At 33.2% G+C, this 26,823-nt stretch overlaps 1 protein-coding gene across 2 annotated transcripts in view; it reads left to right on the top strand.

Annotated features, from left to right (window-relative positions):
- DYNC2H1 (dynein cytoplasmic 2 heavy chain 1) overlaps window positions 1-26,823 on the top strand; it is a 244,420-nt gene that overhangs the window by 153,108 nt on the left and 64,489 nt on the right. For both annotated transcript variants that reach the window (XM_081152801.1, XM_081152800.1), the window contains 7 exons: window positions 1,112-1,272; window positions 4,273-4,398; window positions 7,486-7,596; window positions 10,634-10,789; window positions 14,644-14,719; window positions 17,712-17,920; window positions 20,473-20,577. In XM_081152801.1, coding sequence (XP_081008927.1) covers window positions 1,112-1,272; window positions 4,273-4,398; window positions 7,486-7,596; window positions 10,634-10,789; window positions 14,644-14,719; window positions 17,712-17,920; window positions 20,473-20,577 — 944 coding nt within the window. The remainder of the gene's footprint in view (window positions 1-1,111; window positions 1,273-4,272; window positions 4,399-7,485; window positions 7,597-10,633; window positions 10,790-14,643; window positions 14,720-17,711; window positions 17,921-20,472; window positions 20,578-26,823) is intronic.

Here is a 26,823-nt window from a genome sequence, read left to right as displayed (position 1 = left end):
GAGGTCTATGAGAAGAGACAGAAGAAGAAAAAGGTAAACACCTGTTATTCCATCACAAGATAACTGTCGTTAACATTTTTACATGTACCTTTCTATTTTTAGCCCGTAGATGTGTATACAATATGGACTCAGGTTGTCTGTTTTGTTGCGTAATCTGCTTTTCAGTAAATCACCTTTTTTGTAGCTCTAATTCCATTATAAGGCTACCAGAAATTACTCATTCAGACTCCTTAATGTCTTTCCCCGTTTTTAACTAATGTCAGCAGCTAAAATGAAAGTCCCTTATACATGCTTTTGCATTCATATCCTAAATTATTTCTTAAATTAATTATTATTAAATAACTGAATCAAAGGCCATGTACATTTATAAGCTTTTGATACATTTTATCAGACAGCACATTTAATCTGTCTAGAATGTTTATTGATTTTATGCATACATAAATGAATGTTTGAATGAATAAGAATATTTCCTATTACACTTCCACAGATACAATTGAGAAAACTGAGACACTGTATTTTAGTGATTTGTTCAAGGTCACTCAGCTAACAAATGTACACTGAGAGTTTTATATTTCTGTCTTCAAACTAAGCATTCTTTTCATTCTATACTTTTTCTTCACTAATGCATGGATATAAGAAATAACTTTACCCTATATCATAACAGTGAACTTATTTACCAGACCATGTAGAAATCAGATTCCCCATATGAGCTGCATAGAGTAGGTGCTCTGTTATCACATACAGGAAGGAAAAGCTATGCAAATGGATGGTGGGGTCAGTCTCCTGTAGGGAGAACATTGTATATTCAGACCACAGTGCTTGATTGTGTCTTCTGCATCTGTTAACATGGTCATCTGTTCTTACCTCGTTGTGTTGTAATGATTAGATGATACAGATCTAAAGCATTTAGAAAAATGCCTGGCACCTTAAGCATTCAATTAATCTTAGTTATTACTGGTGCGTGACTGATTTTAGAGTGTGAAAACTTTAATATGTGTGCAATTATAATTCATGTAATTATTTTCTATTATATGTTATGTAATTAGTTTTAATAGATTTTTATCTGATTCATTTTACTTTTTATTTTTAATTTCTTTAATATATCTTTTAGGACTGAAAGAGTTGTCCCCCCTTCCTCTAAATCTCAAACGTTTGTACAAAGAGACACTAGAATTTGAACCCATCTTGATAATTATTTCTCCGGGTGCTGATCCTTCTCAGGAACTTCAGGAACTTGCTAATGCTGAAAGAAGTGGAGGGTGTTATCACCAGGTCAGTATATATCACCTGGCTCTTTTTACAATAGCTGTTGTTCTTCTTGCCATACTTGGTCCTATTAGTGAAACAGACATTTTTTTTTTTTTTTTTGTAAACCAAATAATGTTCCCCCAAAGTGCCTACATCCTGATCCTCAGAACCTGTGAATTCATTACCTTACATGGTAATAGGAATTTCGCAGATGTAATTAAGTTAATCTTGGAGAGGTCCTACTGGATTATCCAGATGGGCTCAGTATAATCAGGAGGGTTTTTGTAAGAGGGAAGCAGCAGAGGTCCCGTGAAGGATGGAGATGTGAGGACAGAGCAGAGGTCAGAGAGATGTGAAGATTTTATGCTGCTGGCTCTGCAGATGGAGGAAGGGGCCATAAGCAAAGAAGTCTAGGTGGCTTGTAGAAGCTGGGAAAGGCAAGGGAAAGCTGCTCTTCTAGAGCCTCCGGAAAGATCAGCCCTTTCAGTACTACTTTATTTTCAAACCAAACACCTTGATTTTAGACCAGTGGGACTTCTGACCTCCAGAAGTCTGGTAAGATAATAAATTTGTCTAGTGTTAAGGCTCTAAATTGTGCTAATTTGTTTTAACAGTAATAGGCAACTAATATATTTGCTTACATTTGAATACTTTTTAAAACTTTACTTGGATGCTTTTACAATAAATTACAGCAATATTTACCTACAAAAACTGAAATGAAAGAAATACATACATTTAAAAAATAATTATCTAATATAATACCATTTTTTCCTGAGGTAAATTTAGAATCTTTAATTTGTTCAGATTGGCTCCTTCTTTCAACTCAGTTTGCATGCAAGTTTGAAAATTTAGTTACCCTCAATTTTTAACAAATGAATAAATAAACCTTTTTCATTGGGAAAATAATAATTACTAAAAAAGCAAATACTTCATAGCAACCAAAAATGAAAAGTAAGAATGTTATGAGGAACATAACTAGAAGATAGTGAAATAGCAGAGAGTTAGGCTCAATTGTGCAGAGTTTGCACAGTCTGACTACAAAATTTTATTTAACTCTAGTTATAGTATATGAATATTTATTAGACAGTATTCAATTATCAATAAAGTGTCTTGAGGAAGGGGAGCCTGTTTCTATAGGCTGTATCTGTTAGCAGTGATCTTGGCAGAAAGATAAAATTGCATTCACAGTAGTTTTGACTATTTAAACTCCTGGAGTTTTGTGTAAGGAACTTGCAAAATTGTTTAATGTAGTAAAACCCTTAAATATGTACATACTTATTTATATTTCTGTTATTTAAAAATTTTATTGTTATGCTGAATATATATGCTAAGGATAACAATGCAAAATTTAATTTTTAATGTAAGAAACTGGTGTGTGTTTATTTTTGAGGAGGGCAGCCATTTTCATGCTGTGCTTAAAATTCTTTTTCTTATAGTAAATATCTTCTTTTAAGGTTTCATTAACCTTTAAGGTGTTTTCACACAATTTATGACTTATGGAAAATTTTGAGTTTTCTATTTTTAGTTACCATTTCAGTTCAGCAAACTGTCCTTTTACTCTGCTTATTTTGTACATTCCTTCATTTCGTTTTTTAAAATTTTAATAAATGGAAACTAATATGTGCGTTGAAACAATTCAACCAGTATTTGTTCCATCCCTCCTATTTGCTTAGTTCCAGGTTAGACCTTGAAGATTTTTAAAAAATCAATATGAGTCTTTATTACCTGTTTTATGTCTGCTTCAGTGTGCAATGAACTAGGCATTGTTCTCGCTCTCAAAAGCCTTATAGTCTGATTGGACAACAAAATCAATACTCGTGAAAGTCAACCAAAAACAATGAAGTGGTATCTTGTACTCACTATGAAAAAAAAAAATCAGTATGGTTTGAGATAATCTATAATTACTCTTCAAAAATGTTTTGACTGCCCTGGCTGCTGTGGCTCAGTTGGTTGGAGTGTCATCCCATGCACTGAAGGGTCATGGGTTTGAATCCCAGTCAGGGTATATACCCAGGTTTCTGGTTCAGTTCCCAGTTGGGGCATGTACAGAAGGCATCGATGTTTCTCTCTCTCTCTCTCTCTCTCTCTCTCTCTCCCTTCCATTCCTTTCTCTCTAAAAATGAAAAGTAAAAAATAAATGTTTTGACTATATACCTAGTAAAAAATTTGAGCCAGGACTCCTAATATATGTATCCTTATAAATTATATATGTATCTACACAGATATAGCTGTATTACTATACAAGTATTATATAAATTGTCCTTAAAAACATGGATATGGTAAGTGGCATGTAGACATTTTAGATTCTTGACTAAAACTTTTAAAGAACCTTAGTCACCTAGTCCAAGCATTTAAAAATAATAGAGAAATCTTATGTACTGAATGTAGTATCTAGGGTCATCCCACTTCTGCTGGAATACTTTTAATGTTTGGAAGTTTTCTATTGTACAAAGTGGCCTGTTCTACTACATGTGTGTTTTAAGTTCAAATGGACTACAGGGACTGGAAAAACTGGAACGGAATTCCAGTGAGGTCAGGATTCTCATTCCCTCTCCCCGCTATTTTCTCCCCTCCCCTTTCTCTCTCTCTCACTCCTACCCCTCTCTCTGAGGAACAGTAGAGGAGCAGAGGCTGGGTGTCCAGGCTTGAGGATCCTGGCATGTAAGATTCGCTAGGTGATGAAGGGCCAGCGAGTGAATGACACGGTTAAATAGACCAGTGGCTTGAGACCCAAATATGTGCAATGTTGGAGAAATTAAGAGAAGTACATTTCAAAGTACTCACGGAGATTATAGTTATAAAAAAATTTTTTTAAGGTCTTTTTTGAGAGGATAAGAATTATAGGAATAGTGGGATGCAGAATAAAAGACTATTCAATAATTTTTTATACTGTTCTATAACTTACAAACCTGTAATGATAATATATTTTAATGAGTGGAAAAATATAGTCCAATATTTCTTATTAAAAATGGATCTCCATGTTACATGTTATCAGATTTATTTTTTATTTTTTTATTTTTGTAGGTTGCCATGGGGCAAGGTCAAGCTGATTTAGCAATTCAGATGCTAAAAGAATGTGCTCGCAATGGAGATTGGCTCTGTTTGAAGAACTTACATCTTGTGGTATCTTGGCTGCCAGTTCTGGAAAAGGTAGATTCAGATAGATATGGTACAAATAATAATATATCTAATATACACTCAATTCAGTTATCTTCAAGGAACATCAGTATTTATTATGTCTTGCATTATTATGTATGAAGATATATCTTTTAAAAATTAGTATTTGAGACATCATTTAAAATCTGTTAAGTATTTTCTTTTTAAAATATGTACATTGTACAAACCAAGATGGGTCTTTTAATAGGAAGTCTATAAAAATACTTTTTAAAGTCATTTAAGTAAAGCCAGGAAATTATTAATCATGATCAAAGGGAGACTTAGAGAATTTTTTTCAGGAGGACTATAGGGAAGTGCTTTAAAGATTTTGGAAGATCTATTTATATATAACATTACTTTCTCTTTATGCTCTTGTTCTGTTGTGCCTGTATGGGAAGAAAAGATGAAGACAAGTCAGAGGGGACTTTAGAACAACTAACCTAGTTGCTAAGACAATTAGGATGTAAACTGAAGCATCATTTCGTTTAACTCAGTGACCCCAACATGAAAATAACCTTAAGACGGAACAAATTGCTGGGTGGGTCTTAAATGCAAACCTGGATTTAAGTCTAGTGTTTATTTAACATAGATGACTATGACCTTGGGTAACTAGAGGTGGCTCTGAAGACAAGATGTTTCTTAATAACTTTATGTGGTTGAGCTAAGTGTAGGTTAGGGGAGGAGGAGACCATGATTAATTTCAGCAGTGCAAGTTAGAGACATACTGGTGGGCATGTTCATGCCCAGTACAAGGAATGAAGATGTCCTTGAATATACTAGAGGGCCTGGGCAGGGCAATGTGGGCCAGTGGAGTTAGACATCTATGAAGGGGATGGGTTATGGAATATCCTAAGAACTATGCAGAAAACATTGGATTTTTGTCCTTGGACATAGTCAAAGGAGGTCCTTATAGCTGGGGAATTAATTTAATTAATCTGACAGAAGTATTATTTGGAATAGAATCATACAGAATAGAGTGGATTGAGAGAGGCCCTGGCCTAGTTTTGATGTGTTAAAAATTTGTGCAGTACTAATAAGTTGGCAGCTATAGCACCTTACACAAAATAGGTAATCAATCAATCTTTGATGAATGAGTTAGTGACTGAGTGAATGAGTTGATGGCCCATGATGATTCTTTACTTATAATCAGTAAAACACATAGATATGGGGAACTGCTGTATATATCAATATTTAAACATTCATTATTACTACAATAACCACATTATTACTATAATTCATTATGTTTACAATATTCTGTAAAAATTACTAATGTATAAAAATAGAAATTTTATGTCTGATGATGTTTTAAGACATGTAAAGAAGACCTGTGAATACTTCAATCTTGCTTTCTGTTTTAAACATTATGTTGGTAGCTGTTAATTTATGTAAAATATAATTACAGCTTTTACTTAATTAGAACTTTTGAAGCATATAGGGTGAATTATATTACAAAAGTTTAAAATATTTAAAAAATTTTGCTTTTCTTTTGGGATGTTTGTATGAATTACTTGGATATAAATTTACAAATTTATTTTAAATCCGATTATATCACAAATGTATTATTTCTATTAATGTTTTTATTTTTTTATTTTGATTTTTAAATATGTTTTTATTGATTTCTGAGAGGAAGGGGTGGGGGAGAGAGATAAAAACATCAGTGATGACAGAGGGTCATTAATCGGCGGCCTACTGCATGCCCCCTACCAAGGATTGAGCCCATAACCCAGGCCTATGCCCTGACTGGGAATTGAACCGTGATCTCCTAGTTCATGGGTCAACACTTAACCACTGAGCCACGCCGGTCAGGCTCTGTTAACTTCTTTAAAAACATGCTCACCCAAGGCAAAACTTTACATTTTGACATAATGAAACTTTACATTTTAAAAATTTACATTTTAAAATCATTATTAGATATAGATACATTTTATAACTTAGGGTTTTAAGCAAATAGGATATTTTTTATGGCCCTTTTTTTGGTCATCTTAACTCTAACATTTCACATTAATAATGATTGTTAGTATTAGACATATATTTATTAAAGTAATTTTTAGACTTTACTCTTTTAGAGGTATCAAGATATTTTAGAGTTATCAATATTTATCAACATTCATTCATTCATTCATTCATTCATTCATTCATTCATTCTGTAAACGCTTGCTGAGTACAGAAAAAAGCCAAGAACTGTCCTAGGTACCGGGTAGTTAGAGGTGGCTATAAAATTTGTATCTGTTCTCTAGGAGTTTAGTTTAGAAGAGACAGACTACATTAGTACTTAATATGTAGTATGTTCAATGCTACAGAAGATAATTTACAAAATGTCATTATTGATTAATTCTACTTAAGATTGTAGTAGTGAAGAGTTGGAGAAGATATTCCCCTAAGAGATGATAATTAAATTATAGTTTGACAAATGGGTAAGAATTTGATAGGTTATAAAGAGAATAATAGGCAGAAAACATGTGATGAGTAAAGACACAGAGGTATAAAAATTGGAATAGTGACTAAAGAATACAGCATGGACAGATGAATTTGTATGGTAAAGTTTTCAATTTATATCATGTGCAGTAGGTTACACTGCAGACTGGCAGTAAAGGAATTGATACCACTATACAACTTTTGTGGAAGCATGAATTGAAGCAGTGGGAACCCGAAGACCTAAACATGACTGTTAATTTAGGCATAGCAATTCTAGCTATCACTTTTATTTTGTACTTATTATATATCAGGCAGTGTTAAGTGTTTTATACAGTACTGTGAGGTAGATACTGTTGTTATCCTTGCTTAGTGATGGTGTAAGTCCTAGAACCCAAGGTCACATAGCAAATAAGCCACAGAATTTGGAGTTCAAGCCTGATGGCCTAGCTCCAGGTCCAAGTTGTTATCTATTTCACTAAGCTAATAATAGAGAAGATGCATGTATAAACTAAACATAATCAGAACATTAAGAAATATATCGGAATGTCACAGAAAGATTTTAGTAAGAAAAATTACTTAGTAATAGTATATTTATAAAATGGAAATTTGTGTATGTATTTACGTAGATTTATGTAGATTTTTATTGTTGTCGTTTTTATAAACAAGGAGTTGAATACTCTTCAACCTAAAGACACCTTTCGTCTTTGGCTCACTGCAGAAGTTCACCCCAACTTTACTCCTATTTTATTACAGTCAAGTTTGAAGATAACATATGAGGTAAGAAGATTTAAAACTTGAACCACTGGTTTATAAGTGCAGTAATCTCTACAATGCCTTCCAAAGCTCTAAACAGCCTTCTGCTATGCAAAACTTCCTTTTACACTTAGATAAGGTATAATATACATAAATAATAGCATAAGATGGCATGTATAAAAACACATTGAAATTTTTCTTTCAAATTTTATATTTTTTGTTTTTATCATAATAAAAGACACATAACATGAAGTTTACCATTTTAACCATTTTTAACTAGATGTACGTTTTGTGCAACAGATCTCTAGAAAGTTTTCATCTTGCAAAACACACTACTGTATCCATTGAAAAGCTACTTGCCTTTCTTTACCCCTGGCCACCACCATTCTACTTTCTGTTTCTATGAGTTTTCTTATTTTGGATATCTTATATAAGTGGAAAGCACTGTTTACATTCCTCCCAATAGCATACATTTTCTCTACATCTTTGACAACACTTGTTATTTTCTGTTTTGGTCGGTTGGTTTGTTTTTTAAACAATGGACATTCTAACAGTGTGAGGTGATCTCTCACTGTGGCTTTCATTTGCATTTCCGTGATATTAGTGATGTGGAACATCTTTTCATATGCTTGTTGGTCATTTGTATATTTTCTTTGGAGAAATGTCTAATTCAAGTCATCTGTCCGTTTTTAATAGAATTAATTTTGTAACTTAGTTGTAGGAGTTCCTTATACAGGTTGTGGCCAAAGTAGGTTTACAGTTGTTTGTATGGAAAATAAAACAATAATAGATGATAATGCAAGAATAAACTATGTTTGCGTAGTCACAACTGTAAACCTACTTTTGCCTCACACCGTATACTCTGGAGTTGAGAGTTGAGTTGTAGGAGTTCCTATCAGATGTATAGTTTACAGATACTTTCTTCCATTCTCTAGGGTTGCTGTTCACTGCTTCCTTTGATGCAGAGATGTTTTTAGGTGTGATGTCTCATTTGTCTGTTCTGTTTTTTGTTGCCTGTCCTTTTGATGTCATCCAAAAAATAACTGTCAAATTCAATGTCATGAAGCTTTTCCCCTGTTTTCTTCTAGGAGTTTTCTAGTTTCAGATCTTAAACCTTTAGATTTTAATCCATTTTGAGTTAATTTTTGTGTTTGGTGTAAGGTAAGGGTTTAACTTTATTCTTTTGCATGTGGATATTGAGTTTTTACATCATGTGTTTTTTACCTAGCTAAGTTAGGTTTTCAGTGTTTGTTTTCTTCCTTCATCCTTCTAACATATATTGCTGGGCAGATCCTTCCTAAACCTGACATATCCAAAACTATATGCATTTGTAATGATATCACATAACTGGTCAAAGTCAATAAATAAAATAATAAACTGAATTAAAACTTAAAAAAACTGGTAAAAAGGGGTCTGTCTGCATTTTCTCTCAATTTGTAGGAAGTTCTTTGTTTTATATAATTTTTTTATTCTTAAGAAAAATATCTTATTAGTGTTTATACCTACCTGTTACTTTAGATCAGTACAGCTTTTTCATCTGAAATTATTAGTCTTATTTAAGGAGGAAAAGGGATAGGATTAATCTAGGGAATGCAAAGATGATTTAATATTTGGAAGTATGTTAATTGAATGAGTTTCATTACAATGCCTAGTAAGAAACAACCATTACAGAATCTTCTCCAGCCACTCTCTCGTTATACTCTTCTACTAAACTACAAGCCATAAGGGCGGGAGCTAATTTTTTTATTATTATCATATAATACCAGGAATGTAGGAAGAACACAGTAAATATTTCAATTAATGAAGAGTTAATATATCAGGGGAACCATTCCTTGAATGTTTTAACTTAAAGTGCAACCTTATCCAGGATTTTTTTAAGGAGGTAATTTTATTCTGTTTTCATGGAAATTTTCAGTTTTATTTAAATGTTTGGTGAATTTGTTTGCTATTTCTTATATCAGTGTAGATAATTTTATGCTAAGAAATAGCATAGTGCATTATGTTCAAAACTATTAGTATATATGCATACATATACACAATTATAATTATACAGTATTATCTTTAAATATTGTTAAACCTCCATTCTATTATTTCTTTTCTTTTTTGATTAGTTGTGTGAGAATGTTTTTAAAAATTTATTCCAAATAACTGCTGTCATACTTGTCTTTTCTGTTCACTGAATTTGCTGCTTTTTTATTTATTTTTCCTTCTTAATGCTTTCCTTAGATTGTATTTACTTTTATTCTTCCTGATTTCTTATGTTGAATGTTTGATTGGTTTCTATTTACTTGCATAAGTATTGAAATTAGTTTAAGTCTGTGACTTTGTAGTTAAGTATAATTTTGGCCTTAGCTCATAATTTGGCATATTAATGTTTTCATTTTGTTGTTTTTCACATAGTCTGTATTTGTGTATGATTTTCCCTGTATATATAATTTATCTATTTTGCATAATCTTTAGGATATTGCCTTAAAAACTCTTCATTGGTTGTTCAGTTTCCTATTAATGTTGTTTTATTGAATAGTACTCAGAAATGTGGACTATTCTATGATATTTTTGATAAATGTTTCATAAACAAAACATTTTTATGTCAAAAGTATAAATTAGGATATGTATTTAAGAAATCACTGGTATTTTTCTTTTACTTTCAATTTTTTTTTTTTAAAGAAAACAGAATGAAAAGGATTGCAAAGGGAATGACTTCTTTGTAGCAGACATTCTTTAAGTACTGATTTGAATTATTTATTATTTTTATGTTGGAAATAATGCCAGTAAAATATCTTAATGATCATATAAAATCTATTAGCTTATTTTGAATATTGTTGGTTTTTACATTTTTTAAAATTTAAAACATTATTTTGAATTTATAATTGAGATGAACTGTTAGGTATATGGAGTTTTTATATTTGTACACTTTTAAGTAACATAATAAAATAATTTAAGTCAATTTGGTAATGGTGTAAAATTTTCTTCATTACAGTATGTTCTCAAATGTGTTAAATACTGGTTTATTTTATTTTTAAATATTTTATTTTAAAATAACATGTCTGTTTTTCTTTAGTCACCTCCAGGTTTGAAGAAGAATTTAATGCGTACTTATGAATCTTGGACTCCTGAGCAAATTAGCAAAAATGGCAATGTACGTCGAGCTCATGCTCTCTTCAGTTTTGCATGGTTTCATGCTGCATGTCAAGAAAGAAGAAATTATATCCCACAGGTAAGAGAAGTCTTGGATATATTATAAGTTGTACATATTTTTTATAGTAAAGTATTTTTATAATTTAGTAGAAATGGCTATGATTACTTCATAATTTGGCTTGTGATTCATACATTTATATCACTAATTCGGCCTATTTTGTTAATTTCCTGGATTGTTTATAGTTAACTAGTTCACATCTCTTTGAATTAAAATGTTTTGAACAATGTATGAACCATCATAAGCCCTCAATGATTGCTAGGCATCTTATTTATTTATTTATTTATTTATTTATTTATTTTCTTTTTTTTAAATATATCTTTATTGATTTCAGAGAGAGGGAGGAGAGGGAGAGAGAGATAGAAACATCAATGATGAGAAAGTCATTGATCGAGCCCTCAACCCAGGCATGTGTCCTCACCGGGAATCGAACCCCGATCGCCTGGATCCTAGGTCAACGCTCAACCGCTGAGCCACGCCCGGCCGGGCAAGGCATCATTTTAAAATGTACATATATTTTTAATCCTTATCCGAGGATTGTTTTATTGATTTTAGAAAGAAACATCCGTCGGTTGCCTCCCGTATGCTCCCCGATGGGATCAGACCACAGCCTTTTGGTGTGTGGACGATGCTCCAACAGCTGAGACACTGGCTGGGGAGGCATCATTTCTGTAGTTTTCTATCTAAGGCCTCGCAGAATGCCCTGCGGAGTCCCCCGTACCTGTGTTGCCTTCAGTGTGCCTCTCAGTACACGGCATTGCTGTCCACTCCCGTCCTCCAGCTAGAAGCTTAGGAGTTGTTCTTGATTCTTTTTTAGCCCCTCCCCAGTTCAGTATCAAGTCCTATTGATTCTACTTCCAAAACATGATTCAAATTTGTAATTTTTCTTTACCGTTTTTTCTAAGCTGTATTACTTCTCACCAGTACTACTTTCTGAGGTATCCTTCCAACTCTTCTTGGTTTTTCCACTTAGCAGCCAGAATTATTATTATTTTAAATATGTTTTTATTGATTAGAGAGACAGGAGGGGAGAGGGGGAGAGAGATAGAAACATCAATCTGCTGCCTCCTGCACTCCCCCCACTGGGGGAGCCCACAACCCGGGCATGTGCCCTGACCCAGAATCTAACTGGTGACTTCTCAGTGCACTGCACCACTCAATCAACTGAGCCAGAATTATTTTTTTAATATGTAAATTTTATTATTTTATTGCTCTCCTTAAAACCTATCAAGTGGCTTTGTATTGTATTTGGGGAAAAATAATGCAAATTTCTTACCATGGTCCAGAAGGAAAGATTTGGCTGTCTGTTCAACCTCGCCGGCCTGTTCCCACTTCGCTGGCACTAGACTTCTGTACAGTCTTCACGTTCATCGCGCTTTCTCACCGTAGGCCTGAGCTGTTACTCTTATTGCAAGCAATAGACCACCTTGCCATGCAGCCCTAGCTGCTACCAGTGCTCCGTTCTTGCCAAGTGCCTATCTTAGCCAACAATTGCATCATTCTTCCATCTTTAAATTTTTCCCATCCTCTCTTTATTTTCCAGTTTTCTACTTCTCTTCAGATAATTTCTCCTCTAACTTCCCTCTCTGTCTGCCTCCCTTTTAGTCTCTCTCTCTCTATTTTAGTTACAATTCAAAGTAAGAGCATAGGTTATGGAGTTACAGACTTGAATTTGAGCCCTGACTCTAGAATTTCCTAGCTATGTGACCTTGGGTAAATTACTTTAACCCCCAAAAAGCAACTGTTTCCTCAGCTGCAGAATGGGAATGGTAATTATGCTTATCTTTGTTGTGAGGATTAAATGAAATAGTATATGTTCAGAAGTGTTTAACACAATGCTTGGCACATAGCCTATCAATAAATATTTGTGAAATTCTTGAAATAGTAAATAACAGCAATGTATTGTTTCATATAATTTACATACTATACTTATGGGGAAAGTATGCTTAATTTTCTCATTTTACAAAATAGGACAGTGGATTTCAATGGTAATTAACTTGGTAAGGAATTACACCTAAAAAGCATAGAGGTTGGAAATGGTTAGGCCCACCTTTCTCGAAAGCCTTTGCCCCTAATTTTTCTGACATTTGTCCTCACATTAATGGGCCAGTTAATCCCAATGGATACTTGAAGAATAGTGATAATCATGCACCTTTATTGAGAAAAGAAAAACTATATTTTAAAAATGAAATTAGATTTTATTTTTATTAAATGATATAGTCACATAGTATAAGTTAAAAAGCTATGAAAAGGTTTGCAATTAAAATTTTGACTCCCCCCTTCTATCCTCCTGCCATCCTGTATCTATTCCCAGGGCATCAACTTTTCACCATTTTTTGTACCCACTTAATATCTAGTTTTAAAATATTATGTGTGTTCATTATATCAATATACATATTTTTAAGCAGTTTTTTGTTATATATGTATATTTATTGGTTTCAGAGAGAGGAAGGGAGAAGGAGAGATGGAAACACCAATGATGAGAGTCATTGATTGGCTGCCTCCTGCACGCCCCCTACTGGGGATCAAGCCCGAAACTCAGACATGTGCCCCTCCTGGTTCATAGGTCAATGCTCAACCACTGAACCGTACCCGCCAGGCTTTTTAATCAGTTTTGTATTGTTGGGTGAGCATGCACATTCTTTTCGGTCTTTGCTATTACAAAATACTTGCCTATACTTACCTCTTTTGGTGCTTATTTATGGTGGCTAATTTCTAAATGTGGAATGTTTGGGTCAAAAGATAAATTATTTTAAAAAATTCATAAATATTACCAAAATGCTCTTCATAGAGATTATAGCAGTTCAATTTCATGTACACAAAAAAATCAAAAAGGTCACTTTTTTTTAACACTCTAAATTTGATCTCATGAAAATCATATAATTGGAGGTAAAAGTAGACAAAATGGAGAATACCATTAATTGCTAGAGACCATGTCATATGGATATACACTTCTACAAACTCTCTATTTTACCTGTTTTTCTCATTTCGTTTTTCTTTTTCTTTTTTTTTCTTAAATAACTTTCAGAAGTCAGATCTCTTTCTTATATATACCAAGTATGTTTCTATCCATCACACATATTACAGTTTGTGGTTGTACATGTATATGAGTGATTGTATCCATCCCACTCTTTCCCTTTTCCCCCACATTTGACCGAAAGCTACATGAGGGTCAGGGATTATTTATGGTTTGTTCATTCTTTTATTCCCAGAACCTGACATATACTGTTAATTTTATGCAATAAAAATATTCATTGCATAAATATTTTTATTGTGTAAAACTAATTAGTTGATGGGAGCCCCATAGAAATTATTTTTAATTGTTTCATATATTTTCTACAAAATGTAGATCTCTATGAACTTTTTATTCAAGCTTTGTAGCTATTAGCTATAAGCTTATATTTTATTTAGTTTCAATATGAATGCTTTGTGGGTCAAATGTACAGAAAATAATGCTTTATGCCTTGGAGTCTTTAAAATTTTTTTAGGTATTCTTTCTGTTTTCAGGTTGGTGGAGAAAGTCCACAATTCTGAATTACAAAATTATGCAAACTATCTCAATATGTTACTCAGTATGTAGACTCAGAATTTACTATGCCAATTTGTCTCTCTCTTTGACTCTATTGCCACATACTTCAGTGATAACAACTTTTATGGCATTATTAAGTTTTTTGCATGCTATGGAGGTAAATGCATTTCTTTTAAAATATTACTATTACTTTTGATTTATTGTTTATTTTTATTAAAAGTTCTCAGGTTTGTTTTTTTGTAACATGTATTGAACATTGTTTTTAAGATTGGCAGGGCAGTGACACACAATGTACCTTTGAACACTGCTTATCTTTCTTTAATATTTTTAAAATTTGTTTTGATAGGGTTGGACCAAATTTTATGAGTTTTCTTTGTCAGATCTTCGTGCTGGGTACAACATTATTGACAGGCTCTTTGATGGTAGGTTCTACTGATGAAAGTTTTTATCTCTGTTAATGAAAAAAATTTTTAAGGTCATATTAACAACATGGTTTCTTCTCAAGTGACTTAACTTCCTTTCATAACTTTTGCTTTTTGCCTTTATTTTGCGATTTATGTCCTGACCACCATGCTTGTGTTCTCTGAGAGTTTGTATTTCTTGTGGCCATCGTTTTTGATATAACTCATAAGATTTCTTACTGCTCTATAGCCCTTAGGAAGCAAAAAGCTAGAAAGACCTTGTCTGTATGTTGTGGGCTTCCGAAGTTTCAGACTTCCAACAGAATTGTTCAGTTCTCTCAAGGGAACTGTTAAAATCAGCAGTATGGTAGACTAAGGTTAGTAACAAGGGCCTGTTGGATCATAATTGTATGATTAAGCAGGTATTGGGAATCAAGGTACAAATTTGAACTAGAGCAGCATACAAAACCATGTAATCTGATCCCCCGAGGCTACCAGCTCTCTTGCCTTCTAAAGGCAGAAGCAGTCCCTTGTGCAGGGCCAAGGCAAGGGGGCACTAGAGTTTAGACAATGACGGATTAGAAAAGAGAATTCATTGATAGGAATCTCAAGCTTAAAAATGTGCAGAACATAACTCTTGATTCCTGTCTGCCTCCATCCCACCCTACAACCCTGTTAAACCACTATTCCCTAAGTCTGCTCATTTTAGTAAATGGCACCATGATTCATGTGGTTGTTCAAATTCAAAGCCTATGAGTCACCATGGATCCTTTTATTTTTCTCAGTCTCGAACATCCAGTGCTTTTGAAATTTCTGTTCCTTTCATGTCCATATCACATCATGGTTCTGATACTTCCCACTTCATCAAGCAATTGCTATTAGTTAGTGCCAAACAGTATTCTGAGTTCTTTATTTAAAAAAATTTTTAGTTGTACATCAGAAAAGTATACAAAAATGTGCAATTCAATAAATTTTCATAAATTGAACCTATTTAACTAGCACCAAATCGATAAACAGCGTTACCCACATTCCAAAAGCCCCTGTTCCTTTCCTCACATGAGTCAGCATTTCCCCATGCTGCGCCGTGGAACCACTTTCCTGATTTCCATGAGCGGCTGTTTTTAATTTGACACACGATTTTCTGGAGGATATGTACTAATACTTTACCTTGCACAGAAACTTGATAATTTTCCAAAATGCTTTTGAGCATTTATTCGATTTTTATATTACCACTGTGAGGCAGATGTTATTAGTGCCCTTTTAAGGTGAGGAAACCGGAGCACAGAGTGAATGATTTGTTCATCCTTGAATTTCAGGGTTGATGGATTAATAGCATCACGTGACTTTTACATCTATCACCCCATTGAATTGTGAATAAGAGGCAAATGCTTTAAAACAATGTTAAATCTCATGGTAAAAATCTAACTGTATGATCTTAAGATTACAAATTTTCCTGATATTGAGACCTCTACATAGGTAGAATTAAATGCAAAAAAGCAAAAAAGTTCCAATTATAGGGGGCACTTGGTGTAGAGATTATGTAGCTGTGAGACCTCAGCAAGTTTCTTAACCTTTAAGCCTGAGTTTCCTGATCTGCAAAATAAGAATAATAGTAGGCACTATTTCAGTGGATTCTATTTGTGAGAATTTTAAATGAGAAATGCTACATAAAACATTTATTTTTAGTATATTTAACATATTAGTAAGCTATCAGTAATTATTCACTTATTACTATCGCTATTTATAATTTATGTTCTGTTTATTTTCTTTTATCGTAAACAAAATAAAACTTGTCTTGAGAACAATGGCTGTAAGAAGAAAATTAAAAATTCTATAAAATATTTTCAGTGATGGCTGTTTGTATTTTTAAGCTGAAAGGTATATTAATGTTTCTGTATGTCCTGGTGACTTGCCTATGAATGAATGACATATGCATTACTAGTATATTATTTACTGAACACCAGGTCTAGAAAGTTGGCAAGTCCTGGCGAAGTCCCTGGTTGTAACTACTTAGCCACTGTTGATAGTAAGACGTGGGTGAAAACGCTTTTAATTAGTCGCCTGCCCTATAGGGGCCCTAGTTCTGCATCAGGCAGCCTAAATCACCTGTGCCTCAAGGCATATAGTAACATTGCCATCAGTTTTTGTGATTATGTCTGAATTTTATAACATTTTTAATGATATAGAACTAAACTAGTAACGCTAGCAGTGATGTTAACTAGCTAGTTTAAATATAATTGTGCTTCCTATATTTACTGCAGACATGAGATATAATCCTTACATTTTAACATTACCACTGAACTGTGATTAAGAGGATATCTCTGTTGCAAAATGGAAGATTATAGAAAAGTCCCATGTGGTTTTTTTATACATTACTTTCTATTACAATAGAAGATGGATGGTTGACTATAAAAATCATGGCTTTGAGGAGACTATGATCTGTGAAGGTGTTAGTAGTTTCCCTATTAATCAGGTTATTATATGAACTGAGTTCATCATTGTATAAAATTATGTTTTGAATATGTTCTTCAGAGGAATTTCCAATTTAAGGGGGCAGTGTTGGGTGGCAGATGAGAATATGGCTCTGGTTTCAAAGTAACTCATTTCAGTCCAGATCCGTGGGATTGTGGGATTTTCTGATTTTGGTGACTCAGCCTCCCTGTGCCTCAATTTCTCCATCTATATAATTGGACAGTATTAATAATTGTTTGTTATGAGGTTTAAGTGAGTTTATACATGTAAAACACTTAGGAATTTTACTTAATTAAATGATCTCAATAAATATTAGCCATTGTGTGATTATTTAATATTATTAATAATGAGCATTTATGAATGGACATTATATTGATTTTAATGAGCATTTAAAGAAATTATTTAGCTGAATTAAATATACATATATACCCTATATATGTATAATTGGAGCCTGGAATCTAGTTGATATTTTAGAATATTTTTATAATATTTCTAATATCTTAGAAATGAAACTAATAAAAGTATTTATTTTTAATTATAGGTACCAAAGAGGTACAATGGGAATTTGTACATGGTCTCCTTGAAAATGCTATTTATGGAGGACGTATAGATAACTATTTTGACCTTAGAGTTCTTCAGTCATACCTGAAACAGTTCTTTAATTCTTCAATAATTGATGTATTAAACCAAAGGAACAAGACAAGCATTTTTCCATATTCCTTATCTCTGCCCAAATCCTGCAGCATCTTGGTATGTAAGATTAATAATTTTCAACATATTACCAGATGTATACTCATGTCATTTCTTATGTTATCAAATATATGTTGTTTCTTTTCAAATGCACAGTCATTATCATTCACAAATATGGATGATTATTTGTTATGCCAATATGCAGCCAGCGTCTCTAAACTCTGGTTAGGTGTCCTGTTTGCTTTTGGATACTTGTTGAAGGTTGACCGATGAAAATAGGATATAGTGTGTAGTTCAATCTTGAAGGGAGTAGCCAAGGAAAATTTTAAAAATGTAGGACTGTTGTGAAGGTCTGCAATGGCAGAATATGCTGCTTCCTAGTGAGCGTAAGAGTGCTCTGGCATATTTAATAATATGAGAAAAATAAAAATGTTTAACAAATGTCTATCTTCACTTACTGGCTTATAAATTTAAAGCAGTTCTAAAAATATAGGAGAGATTCACTTTATCTGACTTTCATAGCAGCATTTTTGTTTATGTGAATTTATTTGAACCAGCTGTGTTTTTTTGCTTTGAGTCATCCTATAAAAATCTCCTAGAATATAGTGCTTTTCAGAAAGTAGTACTAGATATAACCAAAATGCTTCAATGCTAGTTTATTGGTACCATAAACCTATATTTGTATAAATGCCCAAATATTTTTATTACAGAGTATTAAAATTTCATATTCTTCATGAATTACAAATATACACACACACAATTGTATAATATTGTGCCTTTTTCTTTCATGCAAATATTTTTCAAGAAAATTCCTCTGTTTCAATAACATAATTGTCAAAAATAAAAGCTTGAAAACCAATATTAAATATATTACTCATATCTTCTATGTTATGTTACTAAGTATCCCATCTGTTTTGATCTTTAGTATCTTTCATTTATTTATTTATTTATTCAATAATATACTTTGCGCATTTGCTCAGTGGTAGCCCTGGTCCAGACATGGAGGCTCCTGTGATGTGTCTATGGAGTTCACTTTCCAGTGGAAGAACCTTAGAGTGAACGAGCAAACAGATATTTCACAGTTGTTTGTTTATTTCAGAAAGTGTACCCTGGGAAACCTCCCATCTCTGTTGTTTGAGGTTTAAATTGAAAAATAAAATTCATACAGAAAAATACACATCATAAATGTGCATTGCAATGAATTTTCATACATTGAACACATAAGCGTAACCAGCACCGGGATCAAGAAACAGAACATTATCAACTCCCCAGAATTCCTCCTTATGTTTCGTTTTAAAAACCTAGATGAGTTTTGTCTGTTTGTGTGCTACATGTAAATAGTATCATTTGTTATATATTCTTTTGTGTCCAAGTGAGGGCAGATCAGCCTGGACATGTAGCTGTTATTTAGGAAACATGTCAGAGCATAGCCCTGAGTAGAAAGAAGACTTCAGCCAGTCTAGATGAGAAAATTTCACAGCCATTTTGAAATGAACAAAGTATAGAAACACAAAGAAAGTAATAGTTTTAAATTTATAGGATGATTTATGAGGATGAATGTTTAACCTTCTGTCTAATTGAGGTAGATAGAGGGAGGAATCCAAAAGCTTCCCAGGAAGACAGGAACACATGTGCACCCCCCCCCAAACACATACACATGTCTAAATGCATACATATATACAAGCTTACACTCACCTACACATACATATATATTTATACATGCATATGTTGTGATTGAAAACCTTGTGGAAGTTTATAGATGTTGAACTATAGGAAAGGAAAAATTTTGGAGAACAGCATAGCATGTCTTCCCAAAATTTGACATATTTTGGCCCTGGGCTTCCTGGAATCCGATTGTTTCCTTGGAAATACTCCAGGAGCAGCTGCTAAGGATACGAAAAGATGATGGTGTGAAGGAGAAGACGCGTACCTTCACCAAGAACAGTTTAGATGCATATGCAATACCTGCTTTAAAATACTTGTCTCTTCATGAAAATAAAACAGTTTCCATCTTTGGGCCAAACTGAATAAATCCTGTTGGCCTATACTTAGTTGCTGTTCAGGTGCATGCTTGGCAAATCATGTCTTTGCAGTGCTAAGAGTAATTTTTGGGATTAAATGATAGGATTATCAATGCAGTTCCTCACACTTCCTCAGCTAACTGAAGACAAACTGGGATTGCTTTATGATAAAGTGATTTACAAAGCAGTGCTTGTACACCAGAGTGTTTGTGCATAGGTTTCTGGAGTTTCTATAAAAAAAGATTGTTGGAATATATATTTTGATGTTTTCATGAAAACATCTAAGAATATCTTACACATACTAGGCGTAGACACTCAGATATGTTTGTTTTAATCAATTCAGGGTCCCTTTGAATGTGGGAAGTTAGGATAAGAAAATATAGTATCAAATAATTTAAGTATGAGGAAGTAGTACAGTAATAAAGAATATTTCTTGTAGATAACTGATTATACAGACTGAAAATGAGATTTAGAAATGTAACATATTAATAACTAATAATTTAATACTTCACAATATCCCTTCTCTCTGATTTCAATAGTTATAAGTTCAATCTTTTCTGAAAAATTGTTTTTTTACTTTTTTATATTTAGGACTATCGTGCTGTCATTGAAAAACTCCCCGAGGATGACAGACCTAGCTTCTTTGGTCTGCCTGCCAACATTGCTCGCTCATCTCAGCGCATGATCAGTTCTCAGGTAATCTAAGCAAAGATTAACTTTTAGAAAAAATGTTGCTACTGAGCCTAAAAGAAATAACATTAAATTTTATTAAGTACTACAGACCCCACTAGCTTTTATTTTAAAACTTTATTTTATTTAACACAATATATTTCAGTCTTCCCTTAAATACATTTTAAATGAGCCAAATAGTTCTATCTTAATACATTTGTTAAAATTAGTATATCATTGAACACTATCAATTACATCCAAAATATGTTTGTTTTACTCCTGTGATTTATTAAGATTACTTTAAATGTAATTTATGCAATTAAATGTTGTCACTAAATTTAATATTTTCATACCAAATACCAGATACATATAATTTGCATTGTGCATTAGTTTATAAAAGATAAAGATTTAATAGTTCATGCGATTTTATTCATGATTGAATGTTATAAAATTGGGGGAAGTATGGATTTTTCAGTTATTGAGACATAGAAAAATGTTAGCCATGAACACTGTATATTCCAGCTTCTATTGAAACCAAATAATTAAGAAGAACTAACATTAATTGACCAGTTACTGTGTGTGTGGAGATATTTTAAGTGTTTACATTCAGAAACTAGTCTTTGTAAACTCTGTGAGGTAAGATCTATTCTTTTTCCCCCCTCTTAACATGAAAAAACTGAAATGCGGGTAATTAAGTTAGTTGCTCAAGATCATAGAGCCAGGAAGAGACGGAAATAGAATTTAAATTCAGGCCGAGTAAAGGCATGGCCTCCACACCTTGTGCCACAGCTGCCCCTCGGCATGAATGAAGTGCTGAGGTGAACGCACCACATTATGCACAGTTACGTAGGGGCCATCGGGTGGGCAGTATATTCTGAAAGCTCTTGGCAGTTTCCTTTTGGTAATTTACTGGTATTCTGGTTAGATTATGATATTTTATTTAGTTGTACAGTTTTGCATTTATTGCTATTGTAGCCGATGTTTTGTTACAATGTTTCCTTTTATATTGTTCATTACACAATTTTAATGTTCACGCGCACATCTTTGTAAAAAATGTTTGCTTATATAAATATATGCTCATTTATATAATATATAAATAAGTATTAATGCTCTCTGAAACAAGTAAGATCTTAGCAACTTCTCTTTATGTCTGTGCCAGCTGAAGAAGCACTCTCCTTTTCTATTTCTTATGCAAAGTGTTGTCAGTCATGAAAGAATATCAAGTCCTATATGTCCTTAAATTTTGTAAACTATATGATTGCACGCTAGTAATTTCCCTTCATGATTTTTAGCTGACCTGAAGTAATTATTTTTCAATACCCCCGCCAATAACATATATAAGATTTATATATATACATTTGTGTGTTTGTGTGTGTGTTAGTGATTTCAAAACAATGCTTAAGCAAAAAAGATGAAAAGAATCAAAATGTTATTAAAAGAACAAAAGGTTATTTCATAGGTTCCATTAAAGTGTTTACTTTGGGAACCTTGACAATAGAAGTTCAAATTTTTTCTTTCAAGCCCTGTTTTTAACATAACCTTGCTTCCACAACTTCTTATCTTAGTATCATTCAACTACTGAGAAAATCTGAGTTAGCTCCACTTGTATCACACATCTACTGAAGGGAAAAGAGTAACATAGGATGACAAAGCCTTAGAGACTTTAGGGAAGGGTACAGGATGAGGAAAACAGGATGCTCAGCATCTTCATCTTATTGAGAGGCCTCACAGCCACCTATATACAAGCTTCTTTTGCTTCTGGACCGTGTATGGGATCAGAGGTTTCATAGCAAACTAGGCAGACAAACATTCCACACTGAAATCTGTAGTTTCTAAGGGAGTAGTTCCATGAAAGACAGACTCCAATGCCATTTTCCCTGACCATCCTGAGACAACCCAGGCTTCATATTTACTTTTTACTCACTCAAGTTAGTATACCAAATAATTCCCCCAAAGTTACTTTAATATGATCTAATATCTACTTTTTTCTTGCCTTAGTATTTAAAGTTTTGTAAATATTTACTGGATGAAAAGAGGATTCCATATTCTTCCTGAAGTTTTTGGTGATACATATTTTCTTAATATTTGTATTTTAACTGTCAGCTTATTTTACTATTTATTTACTTAATTACATAAGTGTTTCTAATTGTCATTTTTGTACTTGAGCAGCTTTCACAATCCATCAGTTATTGCAACATTCTTTCATAATTATAAACGAATATATAGTCGAACTTATAAAATTTCTATATTTAGAGTATATTTAAAGATTGTCACTCTAAGTCATACTTGGAGCTGCTTTTAGAATGACTGCCCTTATTCAAAAGTGGGTATTCAGCTACTAAGATGTTTGAATGATACTGAGTAGATTTAAACAACATTGTGGATCATGTACAAGCTCAGGGATGTGAGAATTGATGTTGAAGCTGGCATTTGATGATTTGGCATTTTAAAGGCCAAGTCTTATGCCAAAGTTGAATAGCCAGTTTTGTATGAATATGAAGGTTGAAGTGAACTGACTGCATCCATACCAGGCAGAAGCCACAAATGGGATTTACTAGGAGTGTTAGTGATACTTGTGTGAAGGTGCAATGAGTCAGCAGCTACCAAATGTTTTTCTTTTTTTTGTAATCTCTGCAATATACATTCCATATAGTGTTCTCATCCACATCCAATCAGCTATTACACTATTTATTTTTCCTTCAACTCTTCCATCATAATAAAATGTATGGAAGATATTGCATTAATCAAAATGTGAAAGTCAAAAGAAAGAGAATATGTGTTTTATTTTTGAAAGGAAGAGATCAATTGATATATTAATTTGAGGTACCATGGAAATATATTTATTGGAGGTGTCCGTGTAATACCTAGTTAGAAGTGTCTAGTAGGAATTTGCACTAAGTAAATGGAGGAGAGAATTCAGATACAAATTTAATTTGAAAGGGATTTGACAAACAGCAGCCATGGGTATCAGGAATTATTAGGGAACATTGTTGGGCAGGAAGAGAAGATGCCTGGAAATAGAACCCTGAGAAATATCTACATTTAATGTATTTTTGGAGCTGGGAAGTCTTTGAAATAATTTTAGGAAGAGTAAACTGTAGTTAGAAAATAAGACAATCCAACAGGCTTTAGAGAGTTTCAAGGCAATGGGTGGGGTGGCAGTCGTTTTTACAGAGTAGAGGAGGGCTACGTGCTTAAGATTTATTTGAGTTGACACTAAGTCATAGGACTTGACCAATTTTTCAGGACTTTTCCAGAGCCTCTTTTGTAGAATGTTGGAAAGTGGAAATCAAATTGCAGTAGTTTGGGGCAGGGAAACTGGGTGAAAAGGTGGTACAAATGAATATTGGTCATTAATTTAGGAAGTTTGACAATGACCAAAACCTATGTCTCCACCAAAAGCTTAGAGGAAAAGATGTGAAACTAATGGGAACACAAGTTTCGGGGAGAAATTCTTATTGTTGATGTTGGAAGACAGTCAAGTATATATATATATTTTTTTCCTATGTTCTGTTAAAGAATTGTGTTACTCATGGTAGAGAATGTATTGTTTGCACCAATATCTGTTTGCTGATTGTACCCTAGTACGTTCCCCTGAGTATTGCTATAGCTTTAAAGACATATTTTACATTTAAAGCAACTATAAATATAGTTGTTTTAATTGATTTGTAAACAAAATGCTTTTAAAATGTTTTTATTAGCTTTTTTGGTAAAGGCTTTTCAAAATTCCTTTGTTTACCTCATTTCTGGAACTGCTCTTGCCACCACTTTTAGCTCCTTTAAATATTTTGTTCAGTATCCAGTCCAAAGCTTACCCTCTCCATAAAGTATTTGCATTGGTCTTCTGGTATATTTCACTGTTAGTGTATGTTAAACTATTCAACATTCACTGCCTCCAATGTAACTAGACATTGGAAGAGCATTTGGAATGTAGAGATGAATAAAAATAGTTCCTGTTGTAAGGAATTCAGTCTACTGGGGAAAAGATGTATGAAAAAGTACCTATGATATATAAGGGGTAAAATAGAAGCATATAACCTAGATATTTAATTGTATATCCTGTGAATCTGTATCTCTATGTATGTACTTGTCATTTTTGCTAAAGAAAAAAATATGAAGTAGAAGATAATTTTTAATGTTTCTGCAGAATTTTTCTCTTTCAGAGATTTTATTATGAGAAACACTTAATGTTTTTAAATTTTATTATAATTGACATAGAATGTTATATTAATTTTACAAATGTGTATTTTAATGTATTTTATAGATAGGGGAGCCTGGCAGATAAATAAGTTAATAAAATACTTGAAAATTTAAGAAAATCTCCTAAAGGATCGGCATTAAAATAAATATGTTACAATTAAATCAACTGCCTGTGAAATATTATTTAGCCTATATATTCAGAGATCCTTCAGAGTACTGAAATTGCTTTACAGCTTGATTAAAAGGGTCTTTATAGGCAAATAAAATTTTGTGCAAAAGTAATTTAAGTTGGTATTTCATGAAAGATATACCAGTTCTTCAGTATTATTCAAAAATACTACCAGGGCCCTGGCCAGTATGGCTCAGTTGGTTGGAGTGTCATTTCCCACACCAAAAGGTTGTGGGTTTGATTCCTGGTCAGGGCACATACCTAGGTTGTAGGTTCGATCCCAGTCAGAGCAAGTATGGGAGCCAACCAATCGATGTTTCTCTCTGTCTTCCCCTCTCTCTAAAAAAATCAATAAACATATCCCCATGTGCAAAAGTAATTTAAAAAGAAATACTATCATGATTCTATGGTAAATGGTCATTAAAAGACTAAGTAGAATTTGTATTCATTATTGATCTGAATACCGTGGTCCCTGGATATCTTAAACTCATAATGGTATCTGCCTACCTAGAATATTTTAAATGTAACAGCTCCACTGGCATTGGTGCTGGTCAGGATCAGGGAGTTGCTGGAACGGTTGATTCACTTTGTGAAGAACAAAGTAATCATTGAAAACAAAGTATAGGTATAAAGCAAGTGAATATGACCATATGAAGGATGAAGAAATCTCAGAATATTTGTGAAGATTAGGGATTTAAAATTCCAGCTAGAATTTGGATATTAGCTATGTAAAATCAATAAGGAACTCAAAGCTTTAAGGGTATTTGTGAAACCTAAAAGCCAAAGTGAAAGTCAAAGAAGAAACAAGATTATCTACTTGATTATTTTGAAAGCTGCTGTGTTCAATAACAGCATGTACTTATCTGCACCAGTAGCACCCAGCTTTGACCTGTATATTACGTTTCTTTATAGAATCATTTCATTCACTATCTCGGCAGTAGATCTATGAACTGTAAACTAACCAAGTTATTCTATGTTTTTTATTTCTCTTTCCCAGATTTGTCCCCATGTTATTGTAAAAGCAATACCTTCAGATCTTAGCTTTTCTTTCCCCTTTTAAATTTAGCAGGTAACTCACAATCACAGATGTAAGTTATTTAAAGTAATCATCAAACTGACACATTGTCTTTCTAGCTAAGTTGAACCCTAGAAAATATCTCTCAGGGTGGTAGTGTTGGCCACTTACATGAGAATTATCTGAGTTTATTTTAAAAGGTAGCTTCCTAAATTCCTTTGGAATCTGTATTTTGGTAACTCACAGGCTCTCTAAACTTCGAAAGCATCTGTGTTCGGATTATGAGGAACTGCAGAGAATTCCTCATTTTGGTGTTCTGGCTGACATGAAATCTGCATATCAGATTCTTTTTTACAATCTGGTCAAAACAAAGTCACATTTCTTACTTGATGACAGGCACAGAATTAATAACAAAGAAAAGCACTGTTAGCTGCTAAGGTATCTTACAGCTGGAACAGACTTTAGAAATAACTATTCAAAACTTTGATTAGAGAGGATTTGGATTCCTATTGTCCTGTACTGGGAAGCAGAAGGCCCTGCAAACCAGGTCTCCCAAATTATTAAATCCCCTCCCCCCATAGAAAGTTGTCCCCGAGAATTCAGTTTCTGAAGAATTTTTTTTCAAATGACTGTTTTAAATCTAGGTAGGCATTTCCTGAATTTGGTAACTGCAAGCTTTGCTCTTCCACTTAAAACCAAACAAAAACAATGAGAAGTGTTTTCTTTGTACTCAATTTGTGATTTGGTTCCGTGGATAAGAAAAAATGTCATATCATTGAATATGATATTTAAGACTTGACATTTCAATAATTTCAAGTTATAATTTATGGAATGAATGAACTCGGAGATATGGTAAATAGTCTTCAACAAACCCACTCCCTCGCTTTCT

This window comes from Miniopterus schreibersii (genome assembly GCF_964146895.1).
Source record: "Miniopterus schreibersii genome assembly, chromosome: 12".
Taxonomy (NCBI): domain Eukaryota; kingdom Metazoa; phylum Chordata; class Mammalia; order Chiroptera; family Miniopteridae; genus Miniopterus; species Miniopterus schreibersii.
The sequence above is the reverse complement of the archived record's forward strand: the minus strand, read 5'-3'. Positions and strand labels throughout refer to the sequence as shown.